General features: G+C 44.4%; 1 protein-coding gene across 3 annotated transcripts in view; it reads left to right on the top strand.

The window, feature by feature from the left end:
* Positions 1-6,086: 6,086 nt before the first annotated feature.
* TM9SF4 (transmembrane 9 superfamily member 4) overlaps positions 6,087-14,287 on the top strand; it is a 44,797-nt gene continuing 36,596 nt past the window's right edge. Inside the window, exon 1 of one of the 3 annotated variants that reach the window (XM_016200624.2) lies at positions 6,087-6,225. In XM_016200624.2, coding sequence (XP_016056110.1) covers positions 6,211-6,225 — 15 coding nt within the window. In that variant the 5' untranslated portion in view covers positions 6,087-6,210. Of the gene's footprint in view, positions 6,226-8,576; positions 8,658-14,287 lie in introns of those variants that run through there. The other 2 variants (XM_016200625.2, XM_087818809.1) reach the window with 2 other exon arrangements.

The following is a 14,287-nucleotide window of genomic DNA, read 5'->3' as shown; positions in this document are numbered from 1 at the left end:
GCTATCAGTGCTTCAACTTACCTAGTTGGTAATTCAATTTCTCCTCTGCTTTCTGGTTTGGGATGTGTCTTTGGGTGCCTGAAAGCAGAGCACAGGGCTCTGTGATAGGATCTGCACTCCTGATTGTGGTACATTGAATTGCCATTCAGTAATCCATAGGAGGAGTATACTTCCCTACCCCGCTGATGTTGAGCTTGGCCATGAGACTTGCTTTAGCCAATGGGATGTTAGAAGGTGTGTTGCAAGCAGAGGCTCAAAGTGTGCTTGTGGGTCTGGCTTGCCCTCCAGCCTTTTGCTCTGAAAAGAACATGGTCCAAGAAAGATGAATGACATGTGGCACAGATCTGGACCCAACCTGCAGCATGGAGTGAAACCCAGCTGACCTATGGACATGTGAGAGAGAAATACATGCTTATAAGCCTTTAAGTTTTAGGGTTGTTTTGTTACATAGCATTATTATAGACATAATCTCAAGAGTTGGAGCCTATTGCTATGTGGACAAAATCAAGGAGTCAGCTCATGCATGCCCTCCCACTCTATCAGTTTACACTGCTCTACACTCTGATTTATCCCTCTGGTCACAGGAAAGACAGGTGAAAACATGGGGATAGAACACCAAAAGCATGATCCATGCAAGAAAAATTGACAAATTGGACTTTATTAAAATACATGACATTCTGGAAAAGGTAAAACTTTAGAGACCATTAAAAGTCAGCAATTGCCAGGGGGCTAGTGGGGAGGGAGGATGAGATGAGTAGGTAGAGCATAGGGGATTTTTAGGGCAGTGAAACTATTCTGTATGATACTCTTAATGGTAGTTACATATCATTATATATCTGTTAAAACTTATAGAATGTACAGCACAGAGTGAACACTAATGTAAACTCTGGACTTTGGTTAATAATAATGTATCAATATTGGCTCATTAGTTGTAACATATATATCATATTAAGGCAAGATGTTAATAACAGGGGAAATTGGAGGCTGGATGAGGGGATATATGGGAGCTTTGTACTTTCCACTCATTTTTCTGTAAATCTAAAACTGCTCTAAAACATAAAGTCTAGTAAATAAACAAACCAAAACATGGGGATAAATTCTGTGCCAATTCTATGGGAAAACCATATAGTCCTCCCCTGGAAGGTGGCAAAGGAAGGTATGGACACAATGCCCCATGCTAATGACTTGCTTCAATCTACCCTCTAGCTGGGCTTTGAGTATAAGTATAGGTTCCCGTAATTTGAAATAAAATTGCCTCCTTATTCCCCAACCTGGGCCCTCAATTTTGTCATGTGTCTGTCCTCATCACAGTATATCTGAAATAAGACTCTATCAATTTACATCCTATTTGCATCTCTTCCCTTTTGAAGGTTGGCATTGACTACTAGTTGTCCCCACATCCATGTTCCCCCTTCTCCTGGAGAAACAGAAATTTTATCAGGGGCATGTGACTACCCAGAATGAACTCTACATTTCCCATTCCCTGTTGCAGCAAAGTATGGTCCTGTGATTACATTCTGATCAATGGGTTGTAAGTGGAAGTGTGGTACAGCACTTCCCAGGGTCCTTTCTTAAAAGACAAATGATGCAGACTCTTTGCCCCTATTTTTCATCTCTTCTTCTATCATGTTGTCTAGAATGTGCATGTGAAGGCTGGAGCTCTAGCTGCCATCTTGTATCTGAGGAAAATGAATTAACTCTAGGGATGGCAAAGCTGGATAGAGCCTGGATCTATGAAGATCTCTGAGGCACAGCCACCATACAGCTAGGACAGTCCTCCAGACTTATACCTCAGAGGGTGTGGCAAGCACGGTCAGTATTCAGTATTCCGTAAAGTGACCAGGGCTTTTAGCTGTCATTATCTGCATCACTGTGCCTGAGGGCTCTTTTTCTAAAACTGCAAAAAACAAACAAAAACACTTCAGCTGCCAGTGTTCCAAGAAAGCCAAAAGTGCTAAGGAATTAACACCCTCTGGGACCAGTGCTCAATTACTGACTTTTGGGAGTTGGTGTTCAAATAAATACCCCAGCTCTCTTGCCTCTTGGTTGGGATAACTGTGAGGGGTGTGTTTTGCAGTTTCCCAGGCTTTCCCCACAGGATTAAGCTTCAGTCACCCACAGAGGTTAAGTTGTTTGACAACATACCATCTCCAGGTGTAGTTCCAACATGAAGGCCGGTTGCCAGTTTCATTTATACTCATGAGTAAGGTGAAAATGGAATAAGGGAGTATGTGTGTCTTCACTCATTGGTAGGTGATGATATGAGCAACTTCTTTGCTGAATATGGTAAGAGTTTCCAATACTGTCACATTTTTGTGCTAATCACAATGTAACAGCTACAGACACAGCACACTTAAAGCTTCATCTGCATTATTAGCATTGGCTCCATCACTTTAAGTCTAGACCTAGGCTTGGCAAAGTACATTTTATTGGGACACAGCCACACCATTACTTAGTGTCTGTAGCGGTTTTTGTACCACAAGGCAGATCTGAGTAGTTGTGACCCAATCACATGGTCTTCAAAGCCTAAAATATTTACTATGCAGCCCTTTACAGAAAAATGTTGCTAGTGAAACAGTAATTCAAGTCGTGATTTGTAGCATTTGCTGACTTTTGTTATAAACAGTCCCACCATGGCCAATTTCAAACTACCAACCAGAACTATATTATGATATTCATGGGCCTTTGGCACTTTTGCCCTTGTTGGAACCTTCCTCCAAAAAATATAGGTTCTATTTATAAATATATTAAAGTAAGTATAAATTATAGTTGACAACTACATTGATATCAAGATGAATATATTAATATTATATATGAAGACATTATTTTCAACCCAAAAGTTCATTTTTCCCTTCTGATTTAAAAAAATTAATTTCTTTTGAACATTTTTGTGGCACCTAAAAGTATGGTGGGCCTTCTGCACTGTGTCTACTGTGTTAATGCATAAGTTGGCTCTGCTACCAACCCAACACCACTGACCACAGAGCTGGGAAGGGCTATGCAGTAACACACCATTTAACAGGGTTACACATAAAACAGATGCAAATAACTCAAGAGCATAGATAATAGTAACATATAGTAAAAGGATTAGGAAATGATAAGTTTTCAATATAAAATGGTTTTTCAATTGATTTTAGAGAGAGAGGAAGGAGGGAGAGAGAGAGAGATTTGTTGTTCCACTTATTTAGGCATTCACTGGTTGATACTTATATGTGCCCTGACTGGGGATTGAACCCACAACCTTGGCATATAGGGATGATGCACTAACCAACTGAGCTACCCATCCTAGGCCAGTTGGTTGAGTGTTGTCCCATGCACCAGGAGGTCACTGGTTCGATTCCTAGTCAGGGCACATGGCCCGGTTGCAGGCACGATCCCCAGTAGGGCAAGTGCAGGAGGCAGCCAATCAATGTTTCTCTCTCATCGATGTTTCTATCTCTCTCTCCCTCTCCCTTCCTCTCTCTGAAATCAATAAAAACATACTTTTAAAAAATTAAAAAAACATGTATATTTCTCTGAAAATATCTTTAAAAAATAAAAATGAGCCCAGGAGGGAGTGGCTTAGCAGTTGAACATTGACCTAGGATCCAGGAGATTGCAGTTCGATTCCTGGTCAGGGCACATGCCCGGGTTATGGGCTCCATCCCCAGTCAGGGGTGTGCAGGAGGCAGCCGATCGACGACGACTCTCTTGTCATTGATGTTTCTACCTCTCTCTCTCCCTCTCTCTTCCTCTCTGAAATCAATAAAAACATTAAAAAAATAAAAATAAAAACGATCAAAATGGTAAATTTTATATGATGTATATTTTACCACAATAAAAAAGTTTTTTTCAGGAAAAAAAGAAACTTACCATGTGATATAGTGAGAGGTAGGGATGGGACGTGACCTCAGGCCACCAAGTTTCAGGATTCTGGTATATGTTATCGAAAGAGATTGGGATGTGAAAACCCTTGGGGGAAAACAGAAAGCACGAGGAGGGGGAAAATGGAAATATTGAGGAATAATATACCATTTGTGGAGCCTTTTCCTTTATCAGTCATCCCTCTTCAGGCATCCAAAAATGGTGGAAAAGAGCCAGGATTCAAGCTCCAGGAGAACTGGTTGCAAGTTTGCAATCTGTGACTTACTAGTAAGGAGACTCCAGGCAAATCCTCTTAGTCTCTCAAGCTTTCTCCCCGCTTACGAATAATATTTGTTCAGCTAATCTTCAGGATAGTTGTGTGGGTCACAAGTTAATGGAAGTGTGTTTCAATTATCAAATTGCTACATGAGAAACCACTCCAAACTCTAGAACAACTGGGCTCAGCGGGGCAGTTTTTCTGTTGCCCACGGTGTTGCACGTGGCTGCCTTCGGCCGGCAGTTCAGCTGGGGTTGGGATGTCCAGGATGACTTCATGCACAATTCTAGCGCTCAGCTGGAGTTTCTAGAAAGCCTCGAGGCGCTAGCTGGCCCGCCTCCCTTTCCTGTGGCTCTCCAGCAGGGTAACCAGACTTCTTTAGGCCCAAGAAGGAAGAAGCAGAAGCTGCCAAGCCTCTTAAGGTTAAGACACAGAACTGGCAGTCATCTGTACCGCAGTTTATGGGCCAAAGCAAGTGACGTGACCAGCCAGATTCAGAGGCAGGAGAAACAAAACCCGCCTCCCGACGGGAGAAGCGGCTGCTCAGGCCGCCGGCAGCCGCCCGCTGACCGCCGGCCGCAGCGAGCGCGTGGCCCACCGGGGAGGCCGCGGGAGGCCGCGCGCCACCTGCCAGCCGCACCCGAGGAAGAGCGGCCCTGGCTGCTGTGGCTCAGTGGTTAGTGTCGGCACCTTGACTGAAAGGTCCCGGGTTCGATTCCGGCCAAGGGCAGGTGCCTCGGTTGCAGGCTCCATCCCGGCCCAGGCTGGGGGCTTTGGGAGGCGACCAACCATGTTTCTCTCTCTCCCTCTTCCACTCTTTCTGAAAAAGCAGTGGGAAAAAACACCTTCCAGTGAGGATTAAAAATTATTTAAAAAAAAAAAAAAAAGGACAGATGAAATTAAGGGAATAAAGCTCATTTTGGCACATCAGCCTGAACCTGAGGAACAGTCTGTCAGACTCTCCTAAACTCCCAGCCCTAAAACCCTCAAAGTGAAGGGCGCCCCCCCCCCCCCCGCATCTCCTCCACTCTAAGGGACCCGGGAGACTTGCAACCAGGGGGCAAGGGGCAGGGGCAGCTCCTCCCCGGCTAACCCCCGCCTTGCCCCCAAGGCCCCTTTTCTCTGACTGCCGCGGAGCCCAAGCAGCCCGGCCTGGGCCCACCTCCCCGCCTGGCCTCCCTCGGGCTGCCGCTCCCCCCGGCCCTTCCCGGTTCACTGCCCCCCGCGTCCATCGAGGTGCTCTAAACACCCCCGGACTCCTCCCGGGAACCCTGCCCGCGTGGCCGGGCGCCCACACACGCCCGGCGGCCCTGGGCGCCGGCTCCGGCCAGGCCCCGTTCCGCACACTTGCCTGCCGAGCACACGGGGCAGTTCCCGTTCAGAGGCGTCTTCCGCCGCCACCCCCTTAACAAACAGCGCGCTGACTGGGCGACTACCGCACGCCGAGGGATGTGCACAAGGGCATTCATCAGGCCTATCACGACAGCTGTGCAACATTATGTCATTGGACCATCATAAAACTATGATGGAGGTATTATATTAATCCCCTCCCCATTTTACAGATGAAAATGAAGCAGAGCGAGGCTAAATAAAAAAACAGGATCCTACCTTAATAGGTATTACGGCCTACTGAAGAGGATATATAATAGTCAAGCAAGTAATTAAATATATAATTACAAATTATTCTCGGAGTCTGGCTCCTATTGGAACCGTGGTACCCACCCATTCACCTAAATCCAGGCCTCCGGTAACCCTGGTAACGGTTTTCCGGCCAATAGTAAAGATGGCGCCCAGAGAACAAGCGCATTTACGCACATCCCTCATTACCCACAATGCAGTGGGGAAAAGGGAGTAGCTGTCTCTGCCAGGAGCTAATATGGCTCTCATAGTTACACCATCCTCTCTGTCTTCCCCCGATCAGCGACTTGACCGCCCAGACCGGGCTACAGATCAGGAGCTAAGTCTACTTTGCCCGTCCTGACCGCAAAGACAGGAGCGACTGAAGCGCGGCAGCACCTCGGGGAGTTCAACTCCGTAACCAGGGAAACACCACTTCCGCTGACGTCATCACGCCGACACGTGGACCCAAGATGGCGGCAGCGATGGTGAGTGAAGGAGACTCCGGGAGCCGGAGCTGGAGCCGGGTTCTCCCGGGGATCCCAGGACCTTCCGGCACCCCATGCCTGCCCCGAGCCACCTCCGGAGCCCCTAGTTCAGGCTTGAGGACATCCCTGATTGGGCTTGTCTCCCCCAAAGTTTCCTTTCCGCGGCCTTGGCCCCGCACTCAGGCTTGTCAAGGCCTGGAGTTTTCCTCCGACCCAGGGCCTCCTGGGGGTCCTGGGGGAGGCCCTGGGTCGGAGGAAAGGTCTCGGCTACCGCCTCCGCAGGTTCCTATTCCTGTTTTGGTCTCCGCCTTCTGTGATCCCCATTTTCCAATTTTCACTTCCCAACCCTGACCCCTCTGAAGAGCCCCCCCATTATTTCCGCCCTTGCTCCTCCCTCTCACATCCAGATCTTGCTTTCTCCGCCTCCCCACTCTCCTGACGGGTCGGCGGAAGCGACCTCACGTCTGACCAGCCTCCCAAGCTTAGCCTTGTTTCAGATCCTTTCTAGAGCCGGGTCCTCAACTCTACCCTCACCTGCTCCCACCGCGCGCGTGTGTCGACTACGGTTACCCCGGAGCATGCCCTTACCCACCCCCACCCCGCCGCCCCATCTTCCATCCCCAGACCCTTCCCTAACTATTTTTCTGTCTCCTTTCTGTCAATTTTCTGCCTTTCCTGGAGAGCTTTTATCCCATTGGTTCTCAAACTTTAGTGTGCTTAAGTCTTGGGTGGGGTTGGGGGGAGGGAGGTATGTTGAAAATAGTTTTCTGAGCCCCACTCCTAAAGACTCTTAATTCCTTAGGGTTAGGTGATACTCGGGAATCCGCAGTTTTATAAGCACTCCAGTGATTACGATGGAGGCGGTCTGTACTACGTTTTAAAAAACACTATACTAGCCCCGCCCAGCTGCCTCCCCTTTCCATGCCCCAGCAGGGGCCACACAGCGGTTAGAGATGAAGGTTATTGGGATGGAGCTCGTTAGGATGAAGCCTGTGTGTGGATAAGGGTGCAGTGTGCCTGGAAAGTGGGTCAGCACTTGTTGGCTCCTTGTACAAAATCCTGGAAGTAGATCTCTGAAGGAATGGCCTTTCTTCCAGAGGCTCAGCTCACCCTCTGCTTGTCAAGAGATCTGAACCAAAATTGAAGTCATTTAATCCAGAGTGATTTTCTAGGTCTTCCTTTATGTTGCTTCCTTAGCTGATAATGTTATCCTGGGAGTGAGTGCAAAGGAAGACACAGAGAAAAGGAAGTGACATTTCACTTTAACAAAGGAAAATACTTGTTTAATTCTTTGGTGTTGGTTTTCTCCAAACAAGGATAGGTTTTTGGCTGATAACGAGTTTCCCTCCTTCTGTTAACCAACTGTTAACTTATCCTTTTCGTTTAATGAGGGGGTTCCTTATTTAGAACCTCAGAGGTCAGGTAAAAGATTTCACAGCCTTGCCTGATTTCTGTGTTGTCAGACTTCGGTCTGAATCATGAATGGGGAAAATCCCAAAAGTGGCATGTTGAAACCCAGTTTTTTTTGGACCACATTCAGAACAAGGATGGTGTAAGAACTTAACAGGAAAAGGCACACCACCCTCTCTTGCCATAGGAAAAAAGTTCAATAAAATGTCATTTATAGAATTGCAGTGGGAAATTCCTGCCCCGTTCAGAAGTTTTAAAGAGATAAGTTAGCAATACATATTTCCAGAACACGTTTATATAATCAACAGATATTTGTGTGCCTACTCTTTGCCAAGGCCTAGGGATGTAGTTGTGAATTGGAGGTTCAAGGTCCACCCTTGCGAAGCTTTTCAGTCTGAGGAGAGAGAGAACAAGTAAACAAATACATGAACCAAGATAATGTCAGGTAGTGGTAAGTGCTGTGAATATAGTAACTGATTTCAAGAAACAGGATGTAATGCACACAGTGACCCACAGAGGCCAGTGTAAAGGGTGCACACAAGAAACTTCATGTTTGATGCAATAGTGGAAAGGTGTGGTTTGTTACGGGGGGATATGTGTTAGGCCGAGTGGAGTCACAGATAGACTTGAGTTTGGTCTGTGTCAAGCACTTACTCGGGAGTCAGAACAGTCCCCACACCGTCTTATACACAGGCTGTTTCACAACCATTGGGGATGTAAGCATGTGGATCTGCTTTGGGGTGTATGGGTTTCTGAGGCAAGTCATACAACCAAAGAGGAACTGAGCTAGTAGATTCACTGACCGTGGGAACAGACTGGTTTTTGGTTTGTTCCTTTGTTTTGAAAGTTAGGGTTGTGGGTGCAAGTTTGAAGTTGTAATATTTATGGGCTTTCCCCTCTCCTCCCTTTTTTTAGTGAATGGTTCTTCCTCAAGGGTTGGGCTGCCACCTCCCAGGTCTGTGTTAGCACAGTGGGTGTTTCTTGAACCTGCAGGACAAGAGCTCTCCCACCATAGGAGTATGGTTGGTATAAACTGAAGTTCTCTCTGGTTTTCTTGCCTTCCTCCTGCCTTGGGTTTAGATGACTTTGAAGTTACAGGATAGCAAGTTACTCTCGCTAGGTCTGAGGTGAGAGGCAGGCGCATATCTCATTTATGGAAATAACTGGCATAGGAAATATGCTTTTGGGAATATTATGGAGAACTTGGGAAATGTGCATCAAGTACATTTGTAGGCATTTCAGGAGCCTAGAACCCCCATTTGGAGGGTAAAGTCCTGTATTTCTCTCCATGTGTCATTGTTCATTCCATTTTGTGTTTCACCTTTCTCCCTTTTTATTGGATATCATTCATGTACCCTAAAACATGTCCTTTTAAAGTATAGTTGGTGGTTTTTAGCGTATTCACAAAGTTGTGCAACCTTCACCACTATCTTCTAGAACATTTCCATCACCCCACAAAACTCATTAGCAGTCACTTCCCACCCTCCCCAGCCCTGTTCCCCACAACCACTAATTTACTTTCTGCCGGTATAGATTTGCCTATTCTGGACATTCCATGTAAACAGAATCACACAACAGGCAGTGTTTAGTATGTGACTTTTTTTTAAACGTAGCATAATGTTTTCAAAGGTAACGTTGTAGCTTTTATTAGTATTTCATTCCTTTTTTATGGCCAAATAATATTTCCTTGTATGGATAAATCACATTTTGTTTATCCTTTTATCTGTTGCTGGGTCTTAGGGTTGATTCTACTTTTTGGCTATTATGAATAACATTGCTGTGAACATTAGTGTGCAAGTTTTTGTGTTTTTAGTTTTTTTGGGTTTATACCTAAGAGTGGAATTGCTCAGTCAATTCCCACTGTTTTGAGGTACTTGGGTTTGATGCAGTCCAGAGGTGGGGGAATGGACTGAGTGACCTCAGAGTTCCTTTGAGCAGATGGAGGCAGTGCTAGCCAGTCCCCCCAACTCAGTCAGAAGCACAAGAACTGTTTTTAGTGGTGGAATCTGGATGGTAGAGTCCTAGAACAGGAGGCAGGAGGCCTGGACTCCGCCACCAGTCCCATGTGTGGGAAATTGCTGTCTCCTCTGGGCTTCACATGGAGTGGGCATTAGCCCATTGAGAAAGGAGCACTAGAGCAGGAGTCAGCAGCCTATGCTTAGTCCCAACACTGCCAGTGATCCAACATGGGAATGGGTCAGATCACTGACTTTATTGGTTTTGTTTCCTCATATGTCCTGTGAAATTAAGGTTTGGACTTGCTGATTTCTAAATTCCATGTTGAAAGCGTTGTGGTTTAAAATACTTTCATTTAAGGTGACTTTTGCCAATACACCTGTAAAATCAGGTGGATCCTCCCCACCCATTGATCATAGTTTCTGTGGTCTTTCCAAGCTTTTGTCTGTTGGTTGTGTTGTCTCTCTGATCTCTTGAGTCGCTCCACCCACACATACTCTGCAGGAGCAGACACTAGGCCTTGGTTGAAATGTGTTTCCCTGAGGAATCCCTTTAAAGGAGTGCCCTTAATCCCCTCAGGAAGTACAGAGGAGCAGAGATAGCATTAAGTTGCCTCTTGGTTTCTCTTTTACAGCTTGGATAAAAGTTCCCCTTTGATCTCAGCATTAAAGATGCAGGTCGCAGAATGCTGGAGGAGGTTGAGTTTTGATCTCTGGCACTGGCAGGAAGGTGGGAAGGACCCGGGATGAGTAGGGCCATCTGGCACAGACAATGATAGGAGTCACCTACCACCCCCAAACCTACTTTGATCTCTGAACCATTTGCTGACACTAGTGTTTCCCAAATGGGCCATGGTTAGGGACACCCAGGACTTCTCAAGTCTGTTTCATTCTTCTTCATTGCTTCCTTCTCTGCCTTCCTGCCATGATGTCTCACCTATGCCTGAGTATTAAGCTGACAGATTCCCAGGGTTTGGAATCCCAAGGTTTTGTATTCAGAAGGTATGCTAAATGCTACTAGTAGTTACTAGACTTCATGGGGTGATCACATTGTAAGGCATAAAAACATCAAACCACTATATCGTACACCTGAAACTGACATAACCAATATATGATTATATGCCAACTATACTTAAATTTTAAAAAATAAATTTATTAAAAAATCAAATCACAAGTTGAAACTGAATTCTTAAAGCTGTTTAGAAGGGAGTCTGGGTCCCCTTAACATCTTTGGGCCTTGGTTTCTACTTGAAGTAGGTCAGACACTATATAAATTGTTTCACATCATCATATGGACTTTACTGGGGGTGTGGGGGAGGCTGGCACAGTACTTAATATTTTTCAAGTTAATTGTCAATGGTTAATGATTGGGAGATTTCATAATTCTAGGTTTTCATTTCTCTTGAAAATCTGGGCCAAAAGGTCCCCATCGGGAGCATTCCCTATGCGGGGCCCAGTTTATCATTTTCTCAATTCCCTCTTGTCTTACTCCTGGAGCAGCTTCACCATTTAGGTCACTTGTATGACCCCTCTAGGTGGTTGAATTTGCAACCCCAAAGTGAGATGATCTCTACATGAAGTTTTTTCTACTCTGACATTCTGATTCACAAGCTATTAAAAGCTTATGGTAATCCCCTATGTTCCCCGACATTAAAGGAAAACTTTCTACTCACATAGTACATGTCAGTTGATTAACCACACGCCCACTCATTATTTCATCTAATCTTTACAAAAGTCCTTTTTATAGAAGAGACTAAGGCTTGGTCTAAGGACCTGGGCTAGAATTTGACACTCTGATTGATTTTATGACTTTTGGCAAACTGCTTCTTTAAACCTCAGTTACCTTTTTAAAAAAAATCCTTTCTTTAATTGTAAAATACACATCACATAAAATTTACCATTTTAACTATTTTATGTGTACAGTTCAGTGGTATTAAGTACCTTCAGTTGTTGTACAACCATCACCACCATCCAGCTTCAGAACTTTTTCATCTTCCCATATTGAATTGGTTTCCTTATTTTTTAAAATTTTTATTTATTGATTGATTTTAGGGAGAGGAAAGGGGTGGGGAGGAAGAGAAGCATCGATTTGTTGTTCCACTTATTGATGTATTCATTGGTTGATTATTGTATGTGCCCTGGCTGGAGTTTGAAACCACAACCTTGGTGTATTAGGATGACCCTCTAACCAGCTGAGCTACCCGGCCAGGGAGTTTCCTTATTTTTAACATGAGGATAATCCTCTCCTCAGAAGGGTTGTTGTAATGATTGAATGAACATGAGATGAAAGTGCCTAACACAAGGAGACTCTGTAACGTTTCCACTTCAGGGTTTGAAGTCTTCCAGAGGTGAAGCGTTTAAGTCTGTTGCTTGGACTGAGAGTTTCTTTTATAAATACTCAAGGCAGAGAGGGAAGGTCAATGCATTTCTTAAGGTTTATTTCTGTATTTTCTGGCCTCAGGGTTTAGGTCTGGTTGTCTGTTGCTAGGCGAGGGTGGTTATTTGTTTCATTGGGGTTCCACAGCCTGCTGCGGGTTTTTCCCTACCCCCAAAGAACAGTTTTGAGTCTTTTTTATGTATCTGCTCACAGCTACTCAGTGTCTGTGGGCTCTGAAATAAAGGCTACATTTTCAGTCTCCTGTGGCTAATTTGAGTCTGATTTGGTTGTTTGTTTTTGTTGTTTTGTTTTGTTTTGCTCTGTGAGTTTTGTGGGTTTTTTTTAGCTCCATGGGGCTGTTTGGTAAGTGTTCTTTAGCCGACATTAACCATCCTGCATGTGTGGTTGAATTCTTAGGGAGCTTTAGCTGATTGGGTAATTGATTTCAGTTAACTGTTGGCAAACTGTGCCCCAAAGCCTTTTTCTTTGCGTTTTTTCACTTAATCTGGGGAGCACTTACTGAATGATCTTAAAATGGCGACTGTATTCTTTGAGAAGAGGAAGAACCTAGCTTACTGTTAAGGAAGGTGCTGCTTTTGCAGCAGAAAAGGCATGGAATAGGAACCAGAAAGGCTGTTCAGATTGGCCAGACTGTATCTCTAGGTGATTTATGGGAAACGAGGCTGCAAGGGAGAGGGCTCCAGAAAAAAAAGTCAACTTCTGGCCACAGAGAAATGTGAGTAAAATAATTTTCAGTTCTCAGGGGAAACTTCCTGTTTTCCTTGGAAGAAATTGTTCACACCTTTCATACTGGGTGCTGCAAATTTGGGGGAGTGAGGGGTATTCTTAAGTCCTAGCAGTCCTTCACTGGGCTGTTTGGGATGGATTTTTTTTCATGCCTGGCTCCCAAGAATGAAATAGATACGGAAGGCAAAACCTTGATTCTTGGGTCTCTTGAGCTTTATAACTTTTCAGGTCACCCATATCTTTGCCAGTGGTGGGGTGTTAGATTACAGCACAAAGGGCTTCTTGATTGCCATCACCTTGTTCCTTGACATGCTACCTTTGCCATCTCATGACTTGGAAACCAAGTAAAGCAATAACGATGAATGGGCTGGTTCACATCTCTTAGGACTCCCACTCCTTTCAGGGCTCTGAACGTCTAAAAGATGTTTGCTAAATATTTAATTGACTTTTCAGACTGAACCTCACATGAGAGTTCCTGTGGCGATCAATTAAAAATTAAAGGAAAATGCAATGGAATTTCCAAAGAAGCAAGTACTTTGCTACTCTCTAACTTCCTTATAGAAATGAGCTGTGGGTCAAACATCATCTATCAGACTGTCAGGGCTACAGAGGTAAAGAATCACAAAAAGTTGAAATGGTATCCAGTACAGGGTCTTACCAGGGGCCCGTGAACTTCTCACTCCTCAGTCCTCCTGGAATCGTACATCAGATTCTGCATTTTGTAGCATTTTTCCTGGGAGCAGGCTCTGCGGGTTTTATAAGATTCTCAAAAGGGATTTGCAGTACCCTACCTAAGGTTAAGAATTGCTGATTTGGTCTGGTTACGCACACATCTGGTTGCAGAATCCCCTCTACATATAATTCCCATTTTCTGTGTATCTTCAGGAGCGTTTGCCCAAGGATTTTTGGAGCAACCCATTTTCTTCACCTTCTTAAAATGTAAATGTATTTATTTTGAATATGGGTAATCCATGTATATGGAAAAAAGTTAGTATAAAAAAAGCTGTAAATGAAAAGAAAGTGATTTGGCAATCCCCACCCAATTCATTCATCAGAGATAAATAGTTTTGAATTTTAAAAAAAATATTTCTTTAGCTCTGGCTGGTGTGGCTCAGTTGGTTAGGTTTCAGCCCATGTCCTGTGCACTGAAGGGTTGCCTGCTCTATCCCCAGTGCCAGGAGGTGGGGAGGGTATGCAGGAGGCTCTCACATTGATGTTCCTCTCCCTCTCTCTCTCTCTCTCTAAAAGTCAATTTTTTAAAATCTTTAAAAAAATTTCTCCAGAACATTTTTATGCATATAAAAATGTTTGTTTAAAAAAACTTACTATAAAAATTTTCTGACATACACAAAAGTAGAAGAAATAGCATAATGAACCCCCACCTCACCCACCTTCAACAATTACCGTTATATTGCCAAACTTATTTCATCTATACCTCCCTTAGCTGTTTTTTCTTTTTTTCCTTCAGGTTTATGAAGGTATCATTTAACACCATAAAATTACCCATTTTAAGTGTACAGTACAATGATTTTTAGTAAATGTGTAGACTTGTGCAACCATCATCACAATGACA

Source organism: Miniopterus natalensis, chromosome 7 (genome assembly GCF_054644295.1).
Source record: "Miniopterus natalensis isolate mMinNat1 chromosome 7, mMinNat1.hap1, whole genome shotgun sequence".
NCBI classification, from domain to species: Eukaryota; Metazoa; Chordata; class Mammalia; order Chiroptera; family Miniopteridae; genus Miniopterus; species Miniopterus natalensis.
The sequence above is the reverse complement of the archived record's forward strand: the minus strand, read 5'-3'. Positions and strand labels throughout refer to the sequence as shown.